Source organism: Theropithecus gelada, chromosome 9 (genome assembly GCF_003255815.1).
Source record: "Theropithecus gelada isolate Dixy chromosome 9, Tgel_1.0, whole genome shotgun sequence".
NCBI lineage: Eukaryota > Metazoa > Chordata > Mammalia > Primates > Cercopithecidae > Theropithecus > Theropithecus gelada.
This window is the reverse complement of record NC_037677.1, coordinates 84,406,468-84,431,548: the sequence shown is the minus strand read 5'-3', so window position 1 is coordinate 84,431,548 and position 25,081 is coordinate 84,406,468. Positions and strand designations below refer to the sequence as shown.

The 25,081-nt window shown below is 35.6% G+C and overlaps 1 protein-coding gene across 2 annotated transcripts in view; it reads right to left on the bottom strand.

Annotated features, from left to right (window-relative positions):
* The window catches only part of PTEN (phosphatase and tensin homolog), a 110,542-nt gene that overhangs the window by 37,701 nt on the left and 47,760 nt on the right, over positions 1 to 25,081 (bottom strand). Inside the window, exons 3-5 of one of the 2 annotated variants that reach the window (XM_025396252.1) lie at positions 12,056 to 12,100; positions 6,055 to 6,098; positions 3,905 to 4,143 (exon numbers count right to left, since the gene is read on the bottom strand). In XM_025396252.1, coding sequence (XP_025252037.1) covers positions 3,905 to 4,143; positions 6,055 to 6,098; positions 12,056 to 12,100 — 328 coding nt within the window. The remainder of the gene's footprint in view (positions 1 to 3,904; positions 4,144 to 6,054; positions 6,099 to 12,055; positions 12,101 to 25,081) is intronic. The other variant, XM_025396254.1, reaches the window with a different exon arrangement.

The window sequence follows — 25,081 nt, the reverse complement described above, 5'->3', positions numbered from 1 at the left end:
ACAAAGGACGGAGAATAGATGGTGACTTGAGCAGTTCTACTGATGAAGTAGATACTATTACATTTTACCACATGATATTATAAACTTTGCATTTTATTTTCATAACTACTATTGTTGCTAGCTTTCATTCTGGCCCTATTTCACAAAATCCTACAGGACTTATGATTTCATCAAATAGTCTCTCCTCACCTCTGAAGAGAAACAGAATTGATAGTATTATAAGACTGTAATGACTAGAATATCTTCCTGCTGGCAAATTTAAAATATGTCCTTACTTTTTGATTATGGAGCCTTCTCTTGGATTTAATTTGGACTGGAAACAGAAAATAAAATACAATAAAGTTTAAGTATCCTTGGGTTTTACTTTTATCCCTGAACATGATGAGATGGACTGTCCCAAGTCCTTCTTAAATGGCAAGTTCTCACCATCAGCAGAGCACAGCCAAATATTCTGAAGAAGCAGCTACATCAGACAGGGTATGTATGCATATGTGTGTGGCTGGGAGTGTGTAAGAGGGAGAAAAGAGGGAGAAAAAGAGACCACATGTGAGAGCACAGTTAGTTGGAAAGTCTAGACCATTACAAAAACTATTTGTTCCAATTAAAACTCCTGATTAAATCATCTACTAGGCTATTGACTATAATGCTAAACAAATAAAAATGTCACACAGTTGAACGGTGACGGCAAGTATCTTAGAAAGAGTCAAACATACTTGTAGCATGAAGAAGAGTAAGACCGTTGCAAATACCTCTATCAAATACTCGTATTCATTCCAAAAAAAACCCTGACATTAAAAAAATAATAATAAAGTAGGTCACAAAAAGATTGGAAGTACCACTTTTCTTCAGATATGATTTCTCAGTATAGCCGGCTACTAGTTTTCATCAAATGCAAGCAAGGTGACACAATCAAGGAAACATTCCCATTTTGGAATCCTTTTTGGAAACTTCAGAAAACATTAACACTTTCAAAATAGTGAAGTTTCTTTACCACAAAACTTCTCCTGAAGAAACCTCAGTATACTGTAGGCAGATAGTACACCTTACTGCCAGAGAACACATCTGATATTGTGGCACTGGTAAAGACAGCAGCTCTCCATGTCATGGTCACCCACTGCTTTCTTCATCAGTACGCACTAGGGTGCAAGACTGTCATCAATTCTGAAAGAAATCTTATCTCTTGTTGTGAAAGTATTCTACTGTTTCAAGTGCCAACCCTTGAATAATCGCCTGTGTAAGAGGATTTGTCATGAAAAATCTACTATTGTGAAAGTTGCCAGATTCATGAAAGCCAAGACTTTCAATCAAGAGCTTCTTGAGAGGTTTTGTCAAGAAATGGGAGCTCTATGAAGTTCTCTGCTATATGTAAGTTCACTGCTTTCAGAAGACAATATCTACAGCCTGATACTGTTGTTTACAGGGTAAAATACACTCTTTTTAAAGAGTTTAACTCTTCAACCTTGAAAGTAAAATATGGAGTCATAATCTTTTCCTTCCTAGCACACTATTAATGTTACAGATCTTGCCAAAAATGATCTCAGTAACTTGAAGGCAAAGAAAATGATGCAACATGAATTTATCTCAAATCTTGGAGAAATCTTATTTCTTGACAAGTCTACTTTCATCAGGCAAGAGAATCTTCAGATTCCATTTACTCTTTTTTCTTTTGTAAAATAGCATTTTCAGCACTTTTTACCAAAGTCAACACTGATTGGATATCAAAGATTGGATATAAAAGTTGCAAAGTCAAAGAGCATAGTTTCAACTTCTTATTTTAAAAGTTAAATAGCAGTTTTTTCATTAAAATTTCGTATTGAACAGAACTAAAGCTTAATTTTGGTTAATTTGTACCACTTAGATTTATTCACTGCTCTCAGGTAGTGGCCACTGGTTTTTGCATTAAAAAAAGTGACATAGTTTTCATGAAGGTTCTTTTACATTCTGTTTAAAATAATGTATTTCAATGTAATAAAAACTATGTGTAAAATTTTATGTACACTATGTACATTTTTTGGTGGGAGAACATTTATACCTTCCATCAGACTTTTAAAAGGTATGTAACACAACTTAAGACCCCCTGGCTTAAATCTAGTGTTCTGTGCCTCCACATTACAAAATCTTTCTATTTTATTACAAAAATTGTTTTACCTGACTTTTTTCCCACTACCAAGTTATCTGCTGCTCATCAACTCAGTTTTAAATTTCTACCATCGCTTTTGCTACTGCATTTTAATTTTTTTTTTGAGATGGAGTCTCGCTCTGTCACCAGGCTGGAGTGCAGTGGCATGGTCTCAGCTAACTGCAACCTCTGCCTCTTGGATTCAAGCGATTCTCCTGCCACAGCATCCTGAGTAGCTGGGACTACAGGTGTGCGCCACCACACCCAGCTAAGTTTTGTATTTTTAGTAGAGACGAGGTTTCACCATGTTGGCCAAGATGGTCTTGATCTCTTGACCTTGTGATTCGCCTGCCTTGGCCTCCCAAAGTGCTGGGATTACAGGTGTGAGCCGCTGCGGCTGGCCTATATTTTTAATCAGTAAAAGCAACTGTTTCCCTGCAGATGATAATGGGATAAATCAAAGTAAAAATCTTTAGATCCTCAGCTCTATAATTTATGCCAGTGCTATCATTCCAAGGTGCAAACAATATGCAGAAATGTAAGGCAATCTACCATAAACTTCAACATTCACCAAAATTATGCACTAATGTAAGATTCAATTTTGTAAACTATCAACAATAAATAGTACTTTGGCATCCTTATACATAATGCAAAAAAAGTCACAAAGGTAAGGAAACAAGACATGAGAGAGGGGTAAAGGAACAAGGAATCAATGCAACTACACAGCTTTAAATGATTAATATGATCATTCTATTTCTGTTTTACAGCTGAATTAAGAAGAAATTAGCTTAACATGAAGGGGAACTCTCTAAATGAGTTTTTCTATCTGTCTGGAGGGGCTTAGGTTTTGTCCCTTTAGAGATGGAAAAATGAACAAAATCTACATGTTTTGCCATACTTACCACTCAAAGAAATACATCAACAGCAAAATTAAATCACTGTAAAAGTTCTCCCAAGAGTTTTCTTTTTGCTTTCAGATGTACTATAAGTATTAAATTTATCACTGATTTTTCAATATAGTCCTTAGTTTTCTGATCAAAGAATCAAGAATCTTCTATTAATCTAACTACATTTATGAATATTCTTATAAAAGAATAATTTTTATGTATTATAAAAGTTCACACTTTACTAGGTAATGGTATTTTATCCAAAGCCATTCTATGCTCAAACAAGCTTCAGAAATATAAGCTTATTTTTGATAGCTTTTTAAAAATGTTATTTTAAAAGAGTTTTATGAGACCAAATCTGCAATACAGTTAATGGGTAACATGTGCTAGTATGATATGAAAATGGTAGCATGAACAGAAAAATGAAATCAGTCATTTCTCATATAGAAATCGAGGCAGCAACTGATTTAAAAATTTAGAATAAGGATTAGCAACTATTTTTAAAACCTGTTTTCCAGGGACTGATGGTGGGGCGGGGAGGGACACAAGATGAACAAGATCTGAAGATCTACTGGACAGCACAGTGACTATAGTTAATAATAACATTGTATAACTGAAAATTGAAGCTTGTAGATGTTAAATGCTTTCACCTTGAAGGGAGAAGAATAATTATGTGAGGTGATGAATATGTTAAGTAGCTTGACTGTAGTGATCATTACACAATGTATATATACATACATCAAAAGATATTATACATTGTATTTATATATAATTTTTACTTGTCAATTACACCTCAATAAAACTGAAGAAAAAAAAAAAAAAAAACACCCAGTATCTGTTTTCCAATAAATTCTCAGATCTAGGAAGAGGAAAGGAAAAACATCAAAAAATAACTTACCTTTTTGTCTCTGGTCCTTACTTCCCCATAGAAATCTAGGGCCTCTTGTGCCTTTAAAAATTTGCCCCGATGTAATAAATATGCACAAATCATTACACCAGTTCGTCCCTTTCCAGCTTTACAGTGAATTGCTGCAACATGATTGTCATCTTCACTTAGCCATTGGTCAAGATCTTCACAAAAGGGTTTGATCAGTTCTAGCTGTGGTGGGTTATGGTCTTCAAAAGGATATTGTGCAACTGTGGTAAAAAGATAACCTCAGAATAAGAAAAAAGACTCCTGAATTTTTAATTACAAGTAGGTTAACTTTAGAAATGTTGCATACAAACTTAACAGGTATTTAAAAGAAACACTAGATTCCAGAGAAAAATAACGTATTGCTTAACTTTCTAATTTTTAAATAGAAAATAGTCTCTTGATAAGTCTCAAATATAATCATTAAGGAAGGCAAGTATTATTTTCCCCCATTTTATTCAGAAGGATATATTCTAGGAATTTACACTATACGGACTGACAGCATAGGTCACATATTAGAGGTACAGCTAAACCCAAAATGAAATGTCACATGGACATTTCATCAGGACTCTCAATGCAAAAGGAATACTATTTATAGTATTTATTTCATCATCACAAAACATATTCCAAAGACAGAATAGATTACTAATAAACTATAGAAAGAACTGCATATTACATTTCATAAAATAAAAATGCTAAGTGTGTTATTTAAAGGTGGTCTTGCAAATATTAGTGTTGTATACACATGTAAATCATTAGGGAAGCCAAGTACTATTTACCTCCATTTTCTGCAGGAGAATACATTCTGGGAATTTACGCTCAATGGACTGGTAGCATAGGTCACATACAGAGATATGTGAAGGCATACACCAAAGAAATTACTTACAAAATGTATATAATTGTTATCAAAGTTTCAGGTCTTCTCACATGAATTATAAGAGTCCAAGACTTCTCTGTTCACTATAGTCAGAGTTGAGGTTTTTAAAAAACCTTGTTTAGAAACAGGACTATAGATATATCACTATTAATTGTTCTTAATAGTTTCTACCTTAGTTCCACTCTATTAAGATCCTTAAAAACTCTGACTGATACTCAACGTACCATCCTGTGTTACCTAAATATGTGAGAAGTATGTCTTATATCTCCAATCAAGTCACTCATAATATGGTACAGGATACAATCAATTATCCTTTGGTGTGACAGGACAGCTCTTCTGGTAGACAATGACTATCATTATAGGGAGTCCAGAAGGACAGCTTTCACTTAGTCATCTGCCTAACTCCATTTTCCCAGTGGTACACAAAAACCTCCAGGAAAACCTGTTAAATGTCTATTTAAAGCAACATAAACCTCAACTAAAGCCTCCTTTGCCTAGTAAACAACAATCTAAATCCACCAAAAACAAAAACAAAACGTTCTTAGTGAATCTATACCAAATCTCAATCATGAGTGATTTAGAATTTTCAAACCATCTGTCTGAAAGTCCATTCTAGATTTTCAGGAGGGATCAATGGCAAATACATCAATAGTAGCTCATGGCACCCACTTTCTCTTTTTGACTATCACAGCAGCATCTGCCTAGCTTCTCAACTCTTCAGTTCTCTCATGGTTTAAAGTATTAGGTCATAGAACTGAGCTGTATTTCACAAATAAAAGTGAAAGTTTTTGTGGGCTCTGAGAATTAACTTATGTCTGAAGTAGAACTCATTTAAAGCAATTCCCTCCTCTCATCCATCAGGTTTCTCTTATCAACATTTGTTATATCCTTTCCTACCTTTTATGTCATTCCTCAACACAGAAGAGTTAAGTAGTTCTGCTTTCTCCCTATAGTTGCTTACTATTAGACCTACTGCCTTAAACAGTAGGTAAACCCTCTCCTTATACTATTTTTAGTCTAGGAATTTTCCTAATTCTTAGTCTACTCTGCACTTCAGTCTTCCTGACAATATTAATAGCTTTATGCAATACTTTTTTCCTAAAAAACAGCAAAATTAAATTTTTTGAAAATTTTTAAGATACTTCTTAAGATAAATACGTATCTCACTCAATAATCTAGATGACTCATTATTATGACAGTTAAGATATAGTCTATCGGGTTTAAGTTATACAGCATAGTACAGTACATTCATACCTACCTCTGCAATTAAATTTGGCGGTGTCATAATGTCTTTCAGCACAACTAAAAGAAAAGTTTAAAAGTGATATATAGTTATCTTTTGCATTTAGGAAGAAAAAAAGTACTAATATTAACAAACATTGCCTGAATCTTTATAATGTGACACATATTATGCTGTTTAACATTAATTATTTCATGTAATAAGAATTCTATTAAGTAGATACTATTATCACCCCCATATTATAATAATAAAACCAAAGCTTAAAAGATTAAGTGTATGCAATTAGAGCTAATAAATTTGCTTACAAAACTTGTGATGTCACTAATATAGAGTACTGCAAATTCAGGTGCTTCCATGCTTTCAAATTTCCTCTATGAAAAATTTGCATGCTATCGGAATTTTTTTTTTTTTTACAAGTACCTATAAACAACTGGCTAGTTTCAATAGTATCTGTATCTCATATTTAAGCATACATAATTCTCAAACTATTCTTCAAAAAGATATATGTTAAAAATAATAAAAGCATAAGGACAGTAAAGAAAAACTGAATGATGTTAATCTACTTGGACACAATGCTGACCAATTTTTTTTTTTCTTTTTCTTTTTTTTTTTTTGAGACGGAGTCTTGCTCTGTCGCCCAGGCTGGAGTGCAGTGGCCGGATCTCAGCTCACTGCAAGCTCCGCCTCCCGGGTTTACGCCATTCTCCTGCCTCAGCCTCCCGAGTAGCTGGGACTACAGGTGCCTGCCACCGCACCCGGCTAGTTTTTTTGTATTTTTTAGTAGAGACGGGGTTTCACCATGTTAGCCAGGATGGTCTCGATCTCCTGACCTCGTGATCCGCCCGTCTCGGCCTCCCAAAGTGCTAGGATTACAGGCTTGAGCCAACGCGCCTGGCCACCAATTTTTTTTAAAACAGACCTTTCTCCCTGTTGAAAAGCCAATGGTCACCTTTTACAACAGTCTCTCAGGTTGCAAGTTTTAATTACAGTATGAGAGTAACGAAAGAATAAGCAAAAGCAATACAGAATAGTAAAATGCTGACTTGTCATTACTAGAGTATGCTAATATTTGTCTTAATAGCAGTGATATATTCGTTAGTATGTACTGGCTTTCTAATAATTAACAGCCCATGTTTACAAACAATACAAGGCTCAGAAAGAGATCTTATGTATCAGTGTGGCTAGCAGTAGCCTGGTAACTCCAACTACTATGCAAAACAATTTTTTAAAAAATTATTTAAAATAAAATCTTAGCATTTTAAAACAAATAAAGGTCCATAGATCCTTAACCTGCAATTTCAATATCCCAAAAGTTCAAAACATCTAACACTTCCTCTTAAGTTTTATGGCAAACTCAACTACAGCAAATCCTGATCTGAAGTAATAAGACTGTATATAATCTTTAATACACTTACAGTGAAGAGTGAAACATTTCATTTCAGGTATTGACCCACATCCCACTGGGGTGTTTATGTAAAAGTATACGCATCTGTGTTACCTTTTGAAAACTAAAATTTCTGAAAATGGAAACACTCCTGGCCCCAAGAGTTTCAAATAAGTGATTGTGAACCTGTATTGTACATTTAGAAACCCTGAAAACATCTATATAGTTTCTCTACTTTAAAGGAAATTCAAAACCAAATTCACATGAAGGTTTAACCAATTATAAATAAACTGAAATCCACTGGTTTCTAACTGGTCAGACCTAAAATAAAACAACTTTCATATTACCACTCAAAACAAGCTTTTCCTTTTTAGTATAATTTAGTATACTGAATTTTTTTAGAAAGAAAATGTATTTAGCAATGACATATGCACATATATGCATCCTTGCTAATAATTTCATATCCACTGATATGAAAAACAGGAAGAAGAGGACTGACAAAGAAGACAGTCACATTTTACACTTTCTTTGGTACAGATAAAAGAGGAGAAATTGTCAATAGTGAAGAATTCATAATGGAGTATTTTATAAGGAATCAGAGATGTAGGACTAGGACACAGAATCTAAGAAGCTGGTCTCGTGACAACACAACAGAAAATAAACGTTAGTTTTGTGCAGCTTCAGTTCTCTAAACTTCCCCTACTTTCTCAGAATCCCAGAACATGTGGTTTGACGAACACTCCTTAAGATTGCCTTAATAAAAATGGCTCTCATATATTACTGTTAAGAGGACTATACGGATGGAAAGTGGAAGTAATGACTACTAAGTGTCAACTAGATGAACACACCTTACAAAGACTTTCCACTTTTTTTGTTTCATCCTCACAACCACGTGATAACTGCTAATATTATCTTCATTTTATATAGGAGAAAGCTAAGATTTAAGAGCATTAAAAAACTTGCTCCAAATAACAGCATACAAATGAAACAGCAAGAACTCAAGCTCAGTATCTCTGATTACAAAAGTCAAACTTTTTCTACTACTGTTCCATAATTCTACTTATAATAAAAAAACAAAGTTTTACATACAAAAGCAATAACAAATTTTAGTCAAAGCCAGCATTCCTACAACAGCAGTATCTGTCATAAATGACAGAACCAACAGTGACAGTAAAAAGCAAGAAAAAAGTTATGAAAATCTTCACAGGTAAGCACAGCAAATATGGGAGCAAATATACCGGGACTGGTAATGATAAATGTGCTCAGGGAATGGGGGTTGGTAGGATAAGGATGAAGACTTTCTTCTTAAATTAAAATCTCTGATAAATGCCCTCCTTCTACCTACCACCTACCCAGTTTCTTTTAAATTCTTTGCAGCTTGGTAGTGATAAGTCTCGCAACGAACTAAAATTAAAGATACACAAATGGCAAATGGGGTTTAACCATTTAAATTTAACCATTTATATTTCCTTATAACTAAAACTCAAAAGATGCCATTACCTCATATTGGCTTATATAAGACAAGAGAAAGGAATAAACATTTGAAGAATGAGTTTTTATGAAACAAGAGGCAGAAACTGAAGAAAAGAATAAGATTAACAGGAAAAGCTTCCAGAGAAGTGAGACTTGCCATAGAATCAGCTAGGTAGGCAGGTCTCTTCTTTACTCTCTTCAATGAAGCTATCACCATCTTACAAAAGAAAACTTAGCAGATAAAAATTAGTAAAGCTAAAGGTTTACCACAAAATGATAAAGCATGTCAAATAAAATATGCACTGAAATACAGTAAATACCTTTTAAAAATGAGTATACAGTGAACACTTAAATTCCTCAAAGGCAAGAAGTATAGATCTCTTTATTCACTATCTCCCCTTCCCCATTCCTATCAGATTATAGAGCAAAGAACAAAAATAAAATATACTTGTACAAAACAAACTTATTAATTCAATTAACAGTACACCTGAATTTGCTTAATGTTATGAATGCCTGAAGAAAACAGATATAAAAAGATACAATTAATCAGAAAGTCCATATTAAGAACTCTTCTTCACCATGTATATAGTAATTGCTGTAAAAGGTTTAACATACTATTAAATGTGGGTATGCCTAGTGCAAATATTTTAAGATCTTCAAATTATGTATGTTTGCAAAGACATATACATCACATGTAATACTATCTTAAAAATAAAGGAAATAAAATAGAACACCTGCAGCTTGCCAGACTCACTTACCCAGAACCAGAAATATAAACAGAGGTAGAAAAAAGATAAAGAAGATTGGAAAGTGACATTAGAACTCATAACATGCTATAACTTAGTAGTTCTAGGAACTTCTTAAGTCAGTAAAATTTGGAGAGGTTAAAACGAACAAGCAAAAAAGCAAAACATAAAGGGAATATTGGCATAAACAGTGGATGGTCTGCTACCAAATGTACCTGTGTGACCTTGTTCAACTCACTTAACTTCTCTAGGCCTCAGATTCCCCATCTGTAAAATGAGAAGGTTGGACTAAATGATCTCTTTCAGGTACTCTCCCGTTCTGAAAGCCTATGATTCCATGTGGGGAAGGAGCATTAAAATATATGCATTAAAAGCTACTCTCAACTACTAAAGAAACTTCATTAACTTGGGAATCCAATGTTTGGGAATATAAAAACAAACAGGCAGTCAGGTTCCTAGGCTCTCTGCAATGCCAACTTTAACCATAATAATGTAAATGACCTACAATACTGAGAGTGCAGCTGAAGTCCTAAGTTCTTGAAGCAGGAAGTCACTACACACAGAAATGAAAAGAATTTCCTTCCCTTTCTTTGAATATGTTAAACTAGAATAAAATTTTGAAAAAGGCAGAATTTGTCTCAGGTGTCCTTCGATCTCCATTCTGAGACTCTCTAAATCCACAATTCTGATAGTCTAACCCTGAAATGACTCAGTTTAATGGCTTCCAGCTTTTGAAAGTTCGTGTCCTTTTTAAAATTACTTAGATTCTGAATCCAGTGGTGCAAAAAGTACAAAGCTTTGTGGTTTTTCTTTTCCTCCAAAGAAACACTATGGTATCTGGAACAAGGCTCTTTGTAGGAGAGGTTTATTAGGAAAAGAGAAAGACCCCTAAATGCATAGATCATTTGTACGCTGGGCCCATTAAGTTTCTATAACACCTTTTACTTTCTTTTATCTTGTTGCCTATTGCCACCGTGATTCTCTCCCACCCTCAACACACAGACACCACAATCTGATGATAATGAATTCACTGCCATATTCTAAACACTTTTATGCCAACAAGCTTCTTATAATGCCATTCCTTTGGCCTGTAATGTCACTTCCCCTCCTCTCCTTGGCTTGAAAGTCAACCCTTACTGGTTCTTTTCACCCTAGCTCAAACATGCCTTCCTTTATGAAACCTTCTCTATAAGGTACAATTACTATTGCCAGTATTCTCTTCATCGCAACCTCTATACAAGAGTTACTTCTGTAATGCTTTGTCTACCTTTTACATTAGAATGTAAGCTACTTGAGAACGGGAACTACATCTTATTCACCTCTGTACGCACCCCTCAACATGTTTTGTGATATCTAATAAGTGATAAGGACTTAACATACGTTTGTTCCTTCATGAATCTGAGGAAAACCAGTGAAAATTTACTGAGAGTAACAATATTGATGTCCACTCCACTCTAAGTACTTCTGGCGTTTTATCACACTAGAAAGATCACTAAATTACAGATAAAAAAGCAACACTCCACAAGACAAGAAGGCACAGAGAATCTTTCTTTCTTTTTAGTAGAAGTTTAAATGCCCACTGAAGGCAGAAGTGAATCTTGTTCTTCCATTTGATAAACTCTATAGAAAAACTGTTAACTGTGGATTAGTATGTATAACTTTACATTAAAAATTTTTCCTATTTATAATTTATAGATATCACATGGGAAAGATAAAGTCAGGTAGAAAAATAATACGTTTTATGTGCCGATTTTTAAAAATCAGAAAATGGTCAATATTTTGAGAAGGAAAGACAGTCTTCAAGGGCAAAAATAGTTAAGTTTTTTCTTCCTTCCTTCCTTTTTACCTTTTCACATCTCTACTCCCAAAGTCAAAAGAAAAACAAAAAGTTAAAGATAAGGTCAACTAGCTCTATCAATCAGGTGGGCAGTCCTTAAAACTCTGTCCTAGACAAGACAAGCCAACTAATTCAGCAATCTTAAATAACTTATGTTATGTACAGTTAGAGAATGCCCTAACAGCTTCTTCAGTCAATAGCTCTAGAGACACAGGATAAACAAAATTATATTCACTCTAAAGTATACCTCCATAGAAGATGCTATTAGTGCTTTAACAGAAGCTCTGCTGTGAATTACACTTCAAATTACCACACAGTTATGGGCTCAAATATGGGCTAGATGCCAAGTCATTTAAAGCAGATCAAGTAACATGAATCTGTGCCAACATTGTTTTACCTCATCACCACGCTTTCTAAATGATCTAACAATGCTCTCGGACTTCTTGAATTAATTGGTTTAGGAATACAATCTGTTAAAATATATCTTTAACTCTACTTCACTCTAACAAGCAAGTAACTTTCACTTAATAGTTGTTTCAGAAGATATTTGCAAGCATACAAATAAGAAAACATACTTACAGATTGTATATCTTGTAATGGTTTTTATGCTTTGAATCCAAAAACCTTAAAACAAAACAAACAAACAAAAAGCCACCATTAACAAAAATGAGCTAACATTTGAAATTACATTAATACTATCAAGAAAAATCAAAAGACAGATTTTCTTTTTCCTAATCTCAAATACCATTTAAGTGAAAATAAATAATCCAACAAATATCCCTTCCATGGGTTTAGATCAGTAATCATGTCATTCTTAAATAATTATTACATTACACAGATTTATACAATCTGAAGTAAAGCCAGAGATTTTCAGAGAATATTTTCATAATCTTCTATCTTCAACCTAACATAATGAGATTGAATACTAAGACATAACTTCTTTAAAAAGTATTAGCATTTAGTGCAAGTATACGTAGCTCATACAGGTTTACGAGAGTCATAATCAAGTACTCTTAAAAACAACCCTGAAAATTCAGACATCATTTTCCCTTCAAACTAAAAACTTTTGATATTTGAAAATCCACGCATTAACTATTAATTCTGTACAAAGGTATTAAGCATTTACACATATATATTCCATTCAATCCTCACAAACATCTGAGAGATAGAGCTTATTAACATTATACAGGAGAGAGAGGTAGGTCTCAAAGAGATTACAGCACTCGCCCAAGGTCATGTACAGCCAAGAAGTCAAAGAATCAATGCCAAAGACCTTTCCCTCAAGACAGTTATGAAAGTAAACAACAATTACAGCTAACATAAGCACTTACTATATGACAGCACCTCAGGTATATAAATTGTTTAATCCTCAACCCCATAAGATAGGCAAAAGAAGGGCTAGAAGACCATAAAGCCGAGGAATTAACAGAATATATAGAATAAAAAGACAAATGAAAATCAGAACACTAAACAAAAACTAAGAGTTCAGGATGTTCAATATTATATTAGGAGTTCCAGAAACAGAGAACACTGAGAAGAAACTGAAGACACAACTCAAGAAAAATACTCAAAACTGAAGGATGTGAGTTTTCAAACTGGAAGGGTACATGAGTACCTGGCAAAACAGATGAAAATAAGACCGAAATAGAAGCACACATATCTTATGAAATTTCTGAATACCAAAGAAACAGAAGACCCTAAAAGCTGCCAAAGAAACAGGTTTCATAAAAGAATCTAGAATCAAAATGACATTATCCTTTTTAACAACAATACTAGCAGCTAAAAAACAATTGGGCAAAACGTTCTGATTTTGAGGGAAAACTCTTCTCAGCCTAGAATTCTATACCAAGCAGACTATTAATCAAGTGTGACTATATAATAAAGGCATTTCAAAATAAGCAAAATCTCAAATAATTTTGCTTCCCATACACTAGTTAGGAAGTTACTAAAGATGTGCTCCGCCAAAACAAGAGTGGGAAACCATGAAAGAAGATGACAGTTTCCAAGAACTGAAGAATCTAACCCGCAAGAGAGGAAAAGAAAATCCCTAGAATGATGGTGAAGGGACATCTTGAGTAGACAGTCATACAGCAAGCCAGGAAGAACAATTAGCCCAGACTGGGACAGATCAGAAGGCACCTGGGAGAGATAAAATTGATGTAATGCCAAATGTGCTTAAACATGTTGAGAGATTTATACAATTAGGGGTAAGTCTATGAATTAAAGTTAAGAACATTTAAAACTAATTAAAAAAAAAAAAAAAAAGAGGGAGACAACTGTTAAGTCCAGGAAAAACAAAACATGCAGGAAAAGTCACAATATATCATATCACTTAACTATGAATGGCATTTATCTAGTTATAATCCCATAAAAGCTCAATATTGATATAACCAAAATTATAATGTAACTACTGGCAGGAGTTATAATACAACTACTGGCAAGAAGAAGGATGAGGAGGAAGTCTGAAAATATGTGTGTGGTGAGGTGGAGAAAAACAGTATATGAACTTGAATCTGAAAAATTATGTTACAAAGTAGTGCAAGCAGTATTCGTAGCTGTCACCAACATAAATTATATATTTTTATATCACACTACAGTTGTTGCAAATAGGCTACCATCCTTAAAAACAAAGAAACACAGTGCCCCTTGCTTTCAGCATGGTGGCTCTTCCCTGATAAAGAAGGAAATGGAACTCAAGTAGAACACAGAATTCACTGAGGTAAACAGGAAGAGATTAGACTGTTAAGGCTGCTGGAGTTTGGTGAGCGAGGGACTAAGAATTTTGTATGGATTTCATCTCAGGTCCTTGGCTGGGGCCTGGGCTGTCTATGTGCAAGATCTGAAAGCATAATGGAGATGACACCAGAGGTAACGAAATGTAATACTGGGAGAAGTTGTAGTTCTGGCCTATGCAGAGTGGAAGAGCCCTCATGGAACACCCCAGATACTTAGCTGAGACATTGGAAAGGGCAATCTCGAAGTAAAAACCGTGCCCCAGGACAAAAGACAAATCTGAAATAGGCCTGCCTTAACAAAGAGAACCAAACCTGACAATACTAAATCAACTGTCAATTTAAATGCCTGACAAAATGAAACTCAGCACCCTTAAAGGAAGTAACAATCCAGACTCTCTACATTTCAATATACAATTAAAATTTACTAGACAGGCAAAGCAGAAAAACATGACTTATTACAAAGAAAAAAGAGCAGACAATAAAATCAAGACTCCAAGATGAACCAGATGTTTGAATTAACAGTCAATGACTTTAAAACAGTTACTACAAATATGCACAAAGATGTAAAAAAAAAAAAAAAAAAAAAAAAAGATTACAATGAGTGAAAGATGGAAAGTCTCTGCAGACATAGAAAATATAGAAGACAGCAATTTGAGGCCTCAAAAGTACAATCAATATCTGAGGAAAAAAATCTATTGGATGATCTCAACAGATCGTAGACTGCAGAAGAAAGGTGTGGCAGATTTATTTTCCAAAAATTCATTTAGCAAATATTTATCAAGCACCTGTTATGTAACAAATACTACTGTGGGCATAGTGGCAACAGAACTCGAAGTAATGACAATCATAATAATGAATGCTTCCAGCAGCCTGAGAAACCCAATGGAGAACTAGCTTTTGGTATCTCATTTGGAAAACAGCCTAAGGACATTGGACAGCTCCCACCAACCCTAAAATAAACGAAACAGAAAAATTAGCATCTGAAAAAGCAAAATAATTATTTGCTACTTTTTCCCATGGCTAATTCGCTATTTGGTAACCATATATATTTCCCCTTAGTCCATTCTCACACTGCTATAAAGAACTACCTGAGACTGGGTAATTTAGAAGAAGAAATGTTTAATCAGAGGCCTCAGGAAACTTACAATCATGGCGGAAGGCCAAGGGAAAGCAAGCATGTCTCCGCGGCAGGAGTAGGAGGAAGAGAGAGAGCAAAGTGGGGAGGTGCTACACACTTATAAACAAGCAGATCTCAGGAGAACTCTTTTGCCAGACAGCACTAGGGTGATAGTGCTAAAACCATTACAAACCACCCCCATGATCCAATCACCTCCTACCAAGCCCCTCCTCCAACACTGAGGATCACAACTCGACATTAGATTTGGGTAGGGACACAGAGCCAAACCATATCACCCCTGCTGCATTCATGTTTAATCAACATTTGATCTTAGAATCCTAGTGTAACTACAGCTGTTACTGCTGTTACTAACACATAAATTTACACATAAATCATCCCTGCCTTAATCCCATCAACACAGGCAAGCTCCAAACATTTCAATTCTTAACCACTGCCTCCTGACCAACTTCAGGATGGTTATTAGAATTACTTCTGTTACATATCCAATACATGGAAAGTAACTATCTTGTTTAAAATGTTCCTGTTTCTAACTTTTACCTGCACAGTACTGCTTTCTCCTATACTGCCTTAAGTTAAAGAAAAAATAATAACAGCTTTGAATAATTCTGCTCAAAAATAGTGATACCTAGTACTCAAGAAAATCTGCTCTCTTTAAATAGCTATAAAGCTGGAGGGAAAAGAAAGAAACAGTGGCAGGCCAGGCATAGTGGCTCACGCCTGTAACCCCAGCACTCTGGGAGGCCAAGGCGGGCAGATCACTTGAGGTCAGGCATTTGAGACTAGCCTGGCTAACATAGTGAAACCCTGCCTCTACCAAAATTACAAAAATTAGTCAAGTATGGTGGAATGCGCCTGTAATCCCAGCTGCTGGGGAAGTTGAGGTAGGGAGAATTGCTTGAACCCGGGAGGTGGAGGTTGCAGTGAGCCGAGATCATACCACTGCACACCAGCCTGGGTAACAAAACAAGACTCCTTCTCAAAAAAAGAAAAAAAAGGAAGAAAGAAACAGTGGGCCGGGCGCAGTGGCTCAAGCCTGTAATCCCAGCACTTTGGGAGGCCGAGACGGGTGGATCACGAGGTCAGGAGATCGAGACCATCCTGGCTAACACGGTGAAACCCCGTCTCTACTAAAAAATACAAAAAACTAGCCGGGCGTGGTGGCGGGTGCCTGTAGTCCCAGCTACTTGGGAGGCTGAGGCAGGAGAATGGCGTGAACCCGGGAGGCGGAGCTTGCAGTGAGCTGAGATCCGGCCATTGCACTCCAGCCTGGGCGGCAGAGCAAGACTCCGTCTCAAAAAAAAAAAAAAGAAAAAAGAAAAAAAGAAACAGTGGCAGAACTGACCTATAACTCACTAAGAAATTCAGAAGGCTATCAAAAATACTACTGAAAACTGTCAAATATTTCTCCCCAGAAATTGTATCATTTTGTGCTTTTACTAACATGCATAAGAGTTCCAGTTAATCTATATCTTTGCCAATTCCTGTAAGCCCTTTTTTAGCCGTTCCAGTAAATATATCTCATTATATTTAAATTTTCATTTCCCTGATGACTGATTTTAAACATCTTTTCATATGCCTACTGGCCATCTCTATATCTTCTTTTGTAAAATTTATTTTTTACATTTTTTGCTCTTTTTCTCTCTTTTTTTTTTTTTTTTTTTTGGAGACAGGATCTCACTGTGTTGCTCAGGCAAGGTTGCAGTGGTGCGATCACAGCTCACTGCAACCTCTGCCTCCCAGGCTCAAGCTATCCTTCTACCTCAGCCTCCCAAACAGCTAGGACTACAGGCGCATGCTACCATGCGCAGTTAATTTTTTGTATTTTTTTATTTTGTAGGGACTGGGTTTCACCATGTTGCCCAGGCTGGTCTCAAATTCCTGGGCTCAAGCAATTCACCCGCCTCAGCCTCCAAAAGTGCTGGCATTACAGGCGTGAGCCACTGCACCCAGCCTGCCCTTCTCTTTATGGGGTTATCTTCTCATTATGAAGTTGTAAGAGCATGTTTATGTATATATTATACATTCAAGTCCTTTTTCAGATACACGTATTGCAAATATTTTCCCCAAGGCTGCTTGCCTTTTCCTTTTCTTGAGTCTTTCAACGAGCAGAAATTTTTAATATTGATAAAGTCAAATTTGTCCATTTTTTTCTTATATGGTTAATTTTATATATACTGTCTAAGAAATCTTTAAACCAAAAGTCACAGAGATTTTCTCCTATGTTTTCATCTAGAAGTTTTATATTTTTAAATTTTATTTTTACATTTAGGTCAATAATCCATTTCAAATTAATTTTTGTGTATGATAAGATGTAAAAGTCAAGGTTCACTTTGTTTTCTCTATTGTTCCAGTATTACTTGTTTAAAAGACTATCCTTTTCCCGTGAATAATCTCAGCACCTTTGTCAAGAAATGTGTATGTGAGCTTTTCTGGAATCTACTCTGTTCAACTGATCTTATGTTATGTGACCCAACAATTCTACTCAAAGGTATTGAATAAACAGAAACAAGAATGTATGTCCACAAAAGTCTTGCACATGAATGCTTACAGCAGCTTTGTTCATAACAGACCCAAACTGAAAACAACTCAAATGCCCGCCACACTAGTAAAGAAATGTCATATCCATACAATGTAATATTACTCAGCAATAAAAAAGAACAAATTATTGATACAAGCAACAACAGGGATAAATTTCAAAAATATTATACTAAAAGAAAGAAACCAGACACAAAAAGGAATGCATACTATATGATTGTATTTATATGTAATCCTAGTATAGGCAAAACATCTATGGTGATAGAAAGCAGAACAGAGATTGCCTGAGACCAGGTTTGGGGACTGGACTACAAATGGGCATAAGGGAAACTTTTTATAAAGCAAGTGTTCTAAATCTTGGTTGCTGTGGTGTTTACAAGAAGGGGTGTGTGTGTGTGTGTGTGTGTGTGTGTGTGTGTGTATCAAAAGTCAATGAACTGTACATTTAAAATGGATAGATTTTACTGCATATAAATTATACTCCAATAAAGCTAATTTTTAAAAGTAATATAAAAAAAGTAATAAAAATAGCCTCTGATTTAGAAATATCAGTATGTAAAATGCAACCTACCTTTAAAAAGTCTCAAATTTATTTTGCTTCAACTAGAGGATAGCAACAATAGGAGTACATCATCTTCAGGAATTAGAACTTTTTAGAATGAGAGGCAGAATGACACGGTATAGAATAGCACTGTCTAACAGAACTTTTTGTAATAATGAAAATGTTCTGTATCCGTGCTGTCTTAATACAGTAGTCACTAGCCACATATAGCTACTGAGCACGTGAAATGTAGCTAGCAAAAACAACTGAGTAAATTTATTTTATTTTATTTACATTTAAACATAAATAGCTACATGTGGCTAGTGGCTACCTACACTGGATAACAGATATCTAGAAGTATTTATCTATGGAAAAAAAAAATCTACTGGGATACAATACACATGCTTCCTAGTCAGGTAGTAGAAATGGGTACATCCCTAGAATAGAGTATAAAACTGGAACGGAGAAAAGGTACAGTAAAAATTAGAGACTTCACAACTGTCAAAATATATACTAAACGTATTTTCAACTACATGCAGTTTACCAATAAATTCTTGCTATGCTTGATTAATTTGTTTCTGTCATTAGATTAGAAAGAAACTACAATTCTGGATATATTTCTAACTAAGAATGAGGAACAAGTCTGAGTGGAAATGCCAGGAAACAGGGAGAAAGTGTTCACATAATTTTAGAGTTCACGTCAGACAAGGAAGGAAATACTGGTGTAGTTAGATATGATACAGATCAGTAAAACAGATTTCAAAAGCTTCATTTGAATAACAGGCTACGAATTCATAACTCAACCTATAATGAAAGACTTGTGGTTTTAAAAACTAAAATTCTGTATAAACAACTACAAATGACTCTAGTTTTAAAAAGACAAAGGAGGAAATACAGAAATTACCTAAAATCAACCAACACAGCTGCAGTGAATTTACCTTCAAAGCTCAGATTTAAAAGGTACATATATATATTATAATAGCCAAAAAAGGGGACGGGGAGAGAGAACCACAGACGAAACAAAACAGCAGCATATATAAAGGAACGTGAAAATAGTAAAAACGAAAGGCTTGGAGGGGAGAATGTTCATACCAAAAAGAACAATAAAAAAATTAGGCCAAGTGCAGTGGCTGACACCTGTAATCCCAGCACTTTGGGAGGCCAAAACAGGCAGATCACTTGAGGTCAGGAGTTCAAGACCAGCTGGCCAACATGGTAAAGTCCCATATCTACTAAAAATACAAAAATTAGCTGGGCATCATGGCACATGCCTGTAGTCCCAGCTACTCAGGAGGCTACGGCAGGAGAACTGCTTGAACCTGGGAGGCAGAGGTTGCGGTGAGCCAAGACTGCGGCACTGCACTCCAGCCTGGGCAACAGAGTGAGACTTTGTCTCAAAAAAGAAAATAGAAATTAGACTCCCACACATTAAACAGTTATATAATGCTAAAGACAAGGAAAAAGGCAGGAACTCTTAAATTCCCTTTTCACTTTTACCTTCTCTATCCAAGAGAAGATGATTCAGTAAGTCAGGAGTAGTGGGCACACAACATTTCTCTTTATTAAAAGCATTTTCTACTTGCTAATTTAAGAAAGGTGACTTTTGAAGAATATTTGTTAATAAACAATCAATAATGCAAAACAAAAGATAACCCACCAAGTTCTTTATGATATTATTGTTTCATCTGTATTTTGTAGTCACAAAATTCAAATGGCAAGACAGGTAGAACATTAGACAACTGTCTGAAGAAAGAATAAAATTGTTTTCCTGAAAATCATTAAGGAAAATACAAACAACCTAAAAGAAAAATAAGTTGAAAATAGGGTCAGTTATATACATACACACACACCAAAAAGTACGTAAGACCAATACATCAAAAAGTCGCTAAACCTCACAATTAAAACAACACAATCAAATAACAAGATAGCATTTTTTGCCAACAAGCTATAAAAAGTTAAAGTTTGAAACTATTCAGTTTGCCAAGGTTAGTGGGGATAGAAGGAAGAAGCACTCTTGAACAGTAAGTATATAAAATATCATTTTTGAAGGCACAAGTTTAAACCATAGATGCAATGGACCTAGCAACTCCACTGCTAAGAATTTGCCTTAAAGATACCCTTGGAAAAGACAACAAGATACATATGTGAACTGTTCTCAATGACAAAAAAGAACTGGAAACAACTTATATATTCATCATGGGGCCTGTTAATTATAGCATGATCATAAAATGAAATAAAAGGTTCTTAATAAAAGAATCAGGTAGGTAGATATCCACAACAATATGGAAGATTCCTCAGACAAAAAATTTTTGAAAGGGGCTGAACAGTGGTAGTATGTTCCCATTTGCTTTTCTTAAAAAGTGGGTAAACGATGAAAACAGTTTTCAAAAGAATACGTGAAACTTTAAATTATAGATATAGTTGGGAAGAGGGTAAAATAGGAGAAATTTGTAGGGGATATTTGTTATCTTCAGGCTGTTAGGCAATCAAAATACCATTCCAATTTGGAGATAATTTCAAGAGATTAGAAGCAGGTACTTCTTTCCTCATCTTTCTCTTAACACATGTACAGGCCTGATACCAACTATTCATAGGTCTTTTTGCTGTGGATACCAAATCCTAGTGAGGACAAGGTACAGGAGAGTCAGAGATTATTTCTAGAGATCACCAGAGGAGCTGAGTTAATGAGCACAGTCACCAGTTTCGAGGCATAGTGGCAGTACCTATTACACCAAGTGTCCAAGCAGCAAGTCCTAAGAAGATTGTTCCTGTTGAAACCTTGTGGCCATGCCTTGCTTCCCCCTTAGCTTCCACCTATCTTCCAAGTCTTGTTCTCAAACTATGACCTATCTAATACTTTTTAAAAAATTCCTTTCTGATTAGGTAAATCAGAGTCACTTTCTATCATTTGCAAGCAAGAATTCTGGTTTCTTTTACAGCATTTTCCCATAATTTTGTTTTGAGTGAGGGTTGGTGAAACCATGCTCTTTTGTGAGCTCCCTTTAATATTTGAACTTTATAACTTCTTACCTACCACTGTGAGCAACTGAGAGACTTGCAGGAGATTTAACAATCTATTTAAAAGAAAGTATTACAACATTTTAAAAAGGGGATGAGGTTATGTTCTCTCAAATAACTTGACTATTACTTAGGGAAACATTCACCATGGCTGCCCCTCCCACTTCCTTCTCTTTCCTCCCAAGGATTTCATGCCCACAGTTGGCTGATTGCCTTATAAGTCTGACACAATGGAAAGGCGGAAAAAAAGCAAGAAAACAGCACTTTCCAAAGGGAAATGGGAAAATCTGCCTATAGATACTTGGAAAGTAGAGACTAAAAAAGTAGATAAAAGCAGCGAGGTAATACTCCCAAAACTTGGATAATCTAGACTACAAATCTTTCTAATACACACATATCTTACTTCAAATAATTTCAATATGTAAACATCTAAACTCATTAATGAAAGACTCACAGATCTGAGAACAGTTTTTGTTTGTTTGTTTGTTTTTTACTTTCTTGTGTATAAATTATACTTCAATAAGCCTAACTTTTTAAAAAGCTTCGCATGCTGCAAAATATCCCGTATGGGCAGACCTCTTACCTGGGCAAGGAAAGAGGGCAGAAAAAAGAAACAAGCACAAGAATGTGGGGCTACTCAAGAGAGTGCAGTAGTGGGGCATTAACAGCACAGACCTCAGTATGTACTTGTGAAGACTGGCGGTCTTGGGGATTAAGAACTGGCACCTCTGATTGTTAGTCTGGAGCAGCTTCTACCTCCCTGGGAGGCCACTGTGCTCTCTATCCCACCCCTGAGGGAATAGGGAAGGAACAGCACAGCAGGCTTGCCCTGGGCCTGACAATGACCCATGTAGGTGGGGACACCAGGTACCGGCCCCAGCAGAGATGGTTTTCAGGTATACCGGTTGCTGCGCCTTCTGAAACTCACGGGGTAGCACTCAGACCATGCAGGCCCAAAGCCCTGCAGGTTACACTTCCTGATACTTGCAAAAGGCTAGCACGAGATGTACCCTTAAGCAGGGTGAGAAAATCTGTCTTTATTTTTTAGTTTCTTTACTTTCTTCACAGTTCCTATGAAACAGATAGCTTCGAGAATACATTTTAAAATTATTTTTGACAAAATAATAAACATATACCTTCAAATGATTAAAAAAAAAAAGTTTGGAATAAAAAATTAGTCCAAGAGCTGGGTGCAGTGGCTCACACCTGTAATCCTAGCACTTTGAGAGGCTGAGACAGGTGGATCACCTGAGGTCAGGCATTCGAGACCAGCCTGGCCAACACAGTGAAACCATGTCTCTGCTAAAAATACAAAAAATTAGCCAGGCATGGTGGCGCACACCTGTAACTCCAGCTACTTGGGAGGCTGAGGCAGGAGAATTGCTTGAACCCGGGAGGCAGAGGTTGCAATGAGCCGAGGTCGCACCACTGCTCTACAGCCTGGGCGGACAACAGAGTAAGACTCCATTTCAGGAACAACAACAAAAAAATTAGTCAAAGAAAGATGGTAGAATAAGAAATACCAGGCACCCATCTCCCTACCTAGACAATTGCAAGCAGAATCTGTGATTCTGGAACTCTGGAGTCTATTCAGGCTTTCAGTTTCTAAGGAAAGGCTTGAATGGTAAATCACAGTTAGTTTCAGTCCATTTCAGCTCTTTGTGCGGTTGTGGCTACCCCATCACCCACTCTCATAGCAGGCAACCATGCACATGTTCTTAGAGGACCCTGCACACAGTTTGTAAGAGTCAAGGTTGGCAACGAAGACTTGACCCTCCAAATATCAGGAATCTGTGTTCTGATCACTAATTGCCGCTTCTGATCAAAATGTGACACAGAGGCAGACTATCACTGTTGAACTGCCATTGGCTGAAAAAATTTCCAGGGGATTTAAAGATCCAGAGCTATTTCACCCCTTTGATTTATTTATTTATGTATTTATGTATTTATTTTGCCTTTTAGGAGCCAAACATTTAAGGAGGATACTACTGCAAAGGAACTGCATACATAGAGCAATTTAGAGAGTCACTATACATGCCCAGTGAAAAACACAGGCCAAGAAGATCTTAAGATTACACCCAGCATAGAAATACTCTACAATAAATTAAAAAAAAAAAAAAAAAAAAAAACAAATCCTAGAGAAAAGAGAAAAATCTCATTTCCAAAGTTGCCACTCTTTAAGATTCAAATTCCAGTTTTTGACAACAACAAAAATCACAAGGCATACCAAAAAAAAAAAACAAAAAACCCCACCCCACAGAAAGCATTAAGTATAGGCCAAAAGGAAAAAAATAAATTAACAGAAACTGTCCCTGGGAAGATCAGATGGCAGACACTTACTAGACATAGACTTTAAAACAAATGTTGAAAGGTGCTCAAAAGCTAAAGGAAGATATGGATAATGTCAAGAAACAAAACTGAAATATCAATAAAGAGACAGAAAACATTAAAAAATCAAAAAATAAATGCTGGAACTGAAAAGTACAAAAACTGAAATAAAAATTTACTAGAGGAATTCAAAAGCCAATTTGGGCAGGCAGAAGAATCAGTAATCTTGGAAGGTAGAACAACTGAAAATACCACGTGTCTGAGGAACAGAAAAAAAAACTGAAGGAAAATTGAAGACAAGAGCCTAAGAGACCTGTGGAACACCATAATCAAGTGGACCAACACACAAACACTCTGGGAATCCCAGCATAAAAAGAGAAAGGGGGCAAGAAAGATTATGTGAAGGAATATTAATCAAAAACTTCCCAAATTTGATGAGACATGAATATAAATATTCAAGAAGCTCAATTAACTCCAAGTAGGAAAAATTCAGAGATCCAAGTAGGAAAAACTGAGATAGACTATAATCAAACTATGAACAAAGAGAATCCTGAACATGGAATGAGAGAAGCAACTTGTAACATAAAAAGGGATCCTCAATATCAGTAGATTTCTCATTAGAACTCTTGAAGGACAGAAGGCAGTGGGATGATATATTTAAAATCCTGAAAGGAAACAAACAAACAAACACAAATGCCTGTCAACTAAGAATACAATATCTAGCAAAAATGTCCTTAAAAATGAAGAAATTAAGACATTTCCAGATTAACAAAAGCTGAGAGAGTTCATTATGACTAGACCTGTCCTTCAAGAAACACTGAAGTGAGTCTTTCAGGCTGAAATAAAAGAAGATTAGACAGTAACTTGAAGCTGTATTAAGAAATAAAGATCTTGAGAAACGATAAATACACGAGCAATTACCAAAGCTAGCATTATTGTAACATTGGTTTCCTACTCCACTTTTTGTTTTCCACATAATTTAAGACACTACTGCATTAAAACACAATTATTAGTCTATGCTTTTAGACACACAATACATAAAAATGTAATTTTACGACATCAGTAACTGGAAGGGAGCAGGGACTGAATCTTATGAGCTGAATTTTTGTATGCTATTGAAAGTAAACTGGTATAAGTTGAATTTGCAGTATTAGAACTTCAGGGCATTAAATGTAACCCCCAATGGCAATCATACACACACACACACACACACACACACACACACAGAGAAAATAGCAGAATATAAACAAAAGGAAATAACAAGGAAATTAAAACACTTCACTACAAAATATCAACTAAACACAAGTGCC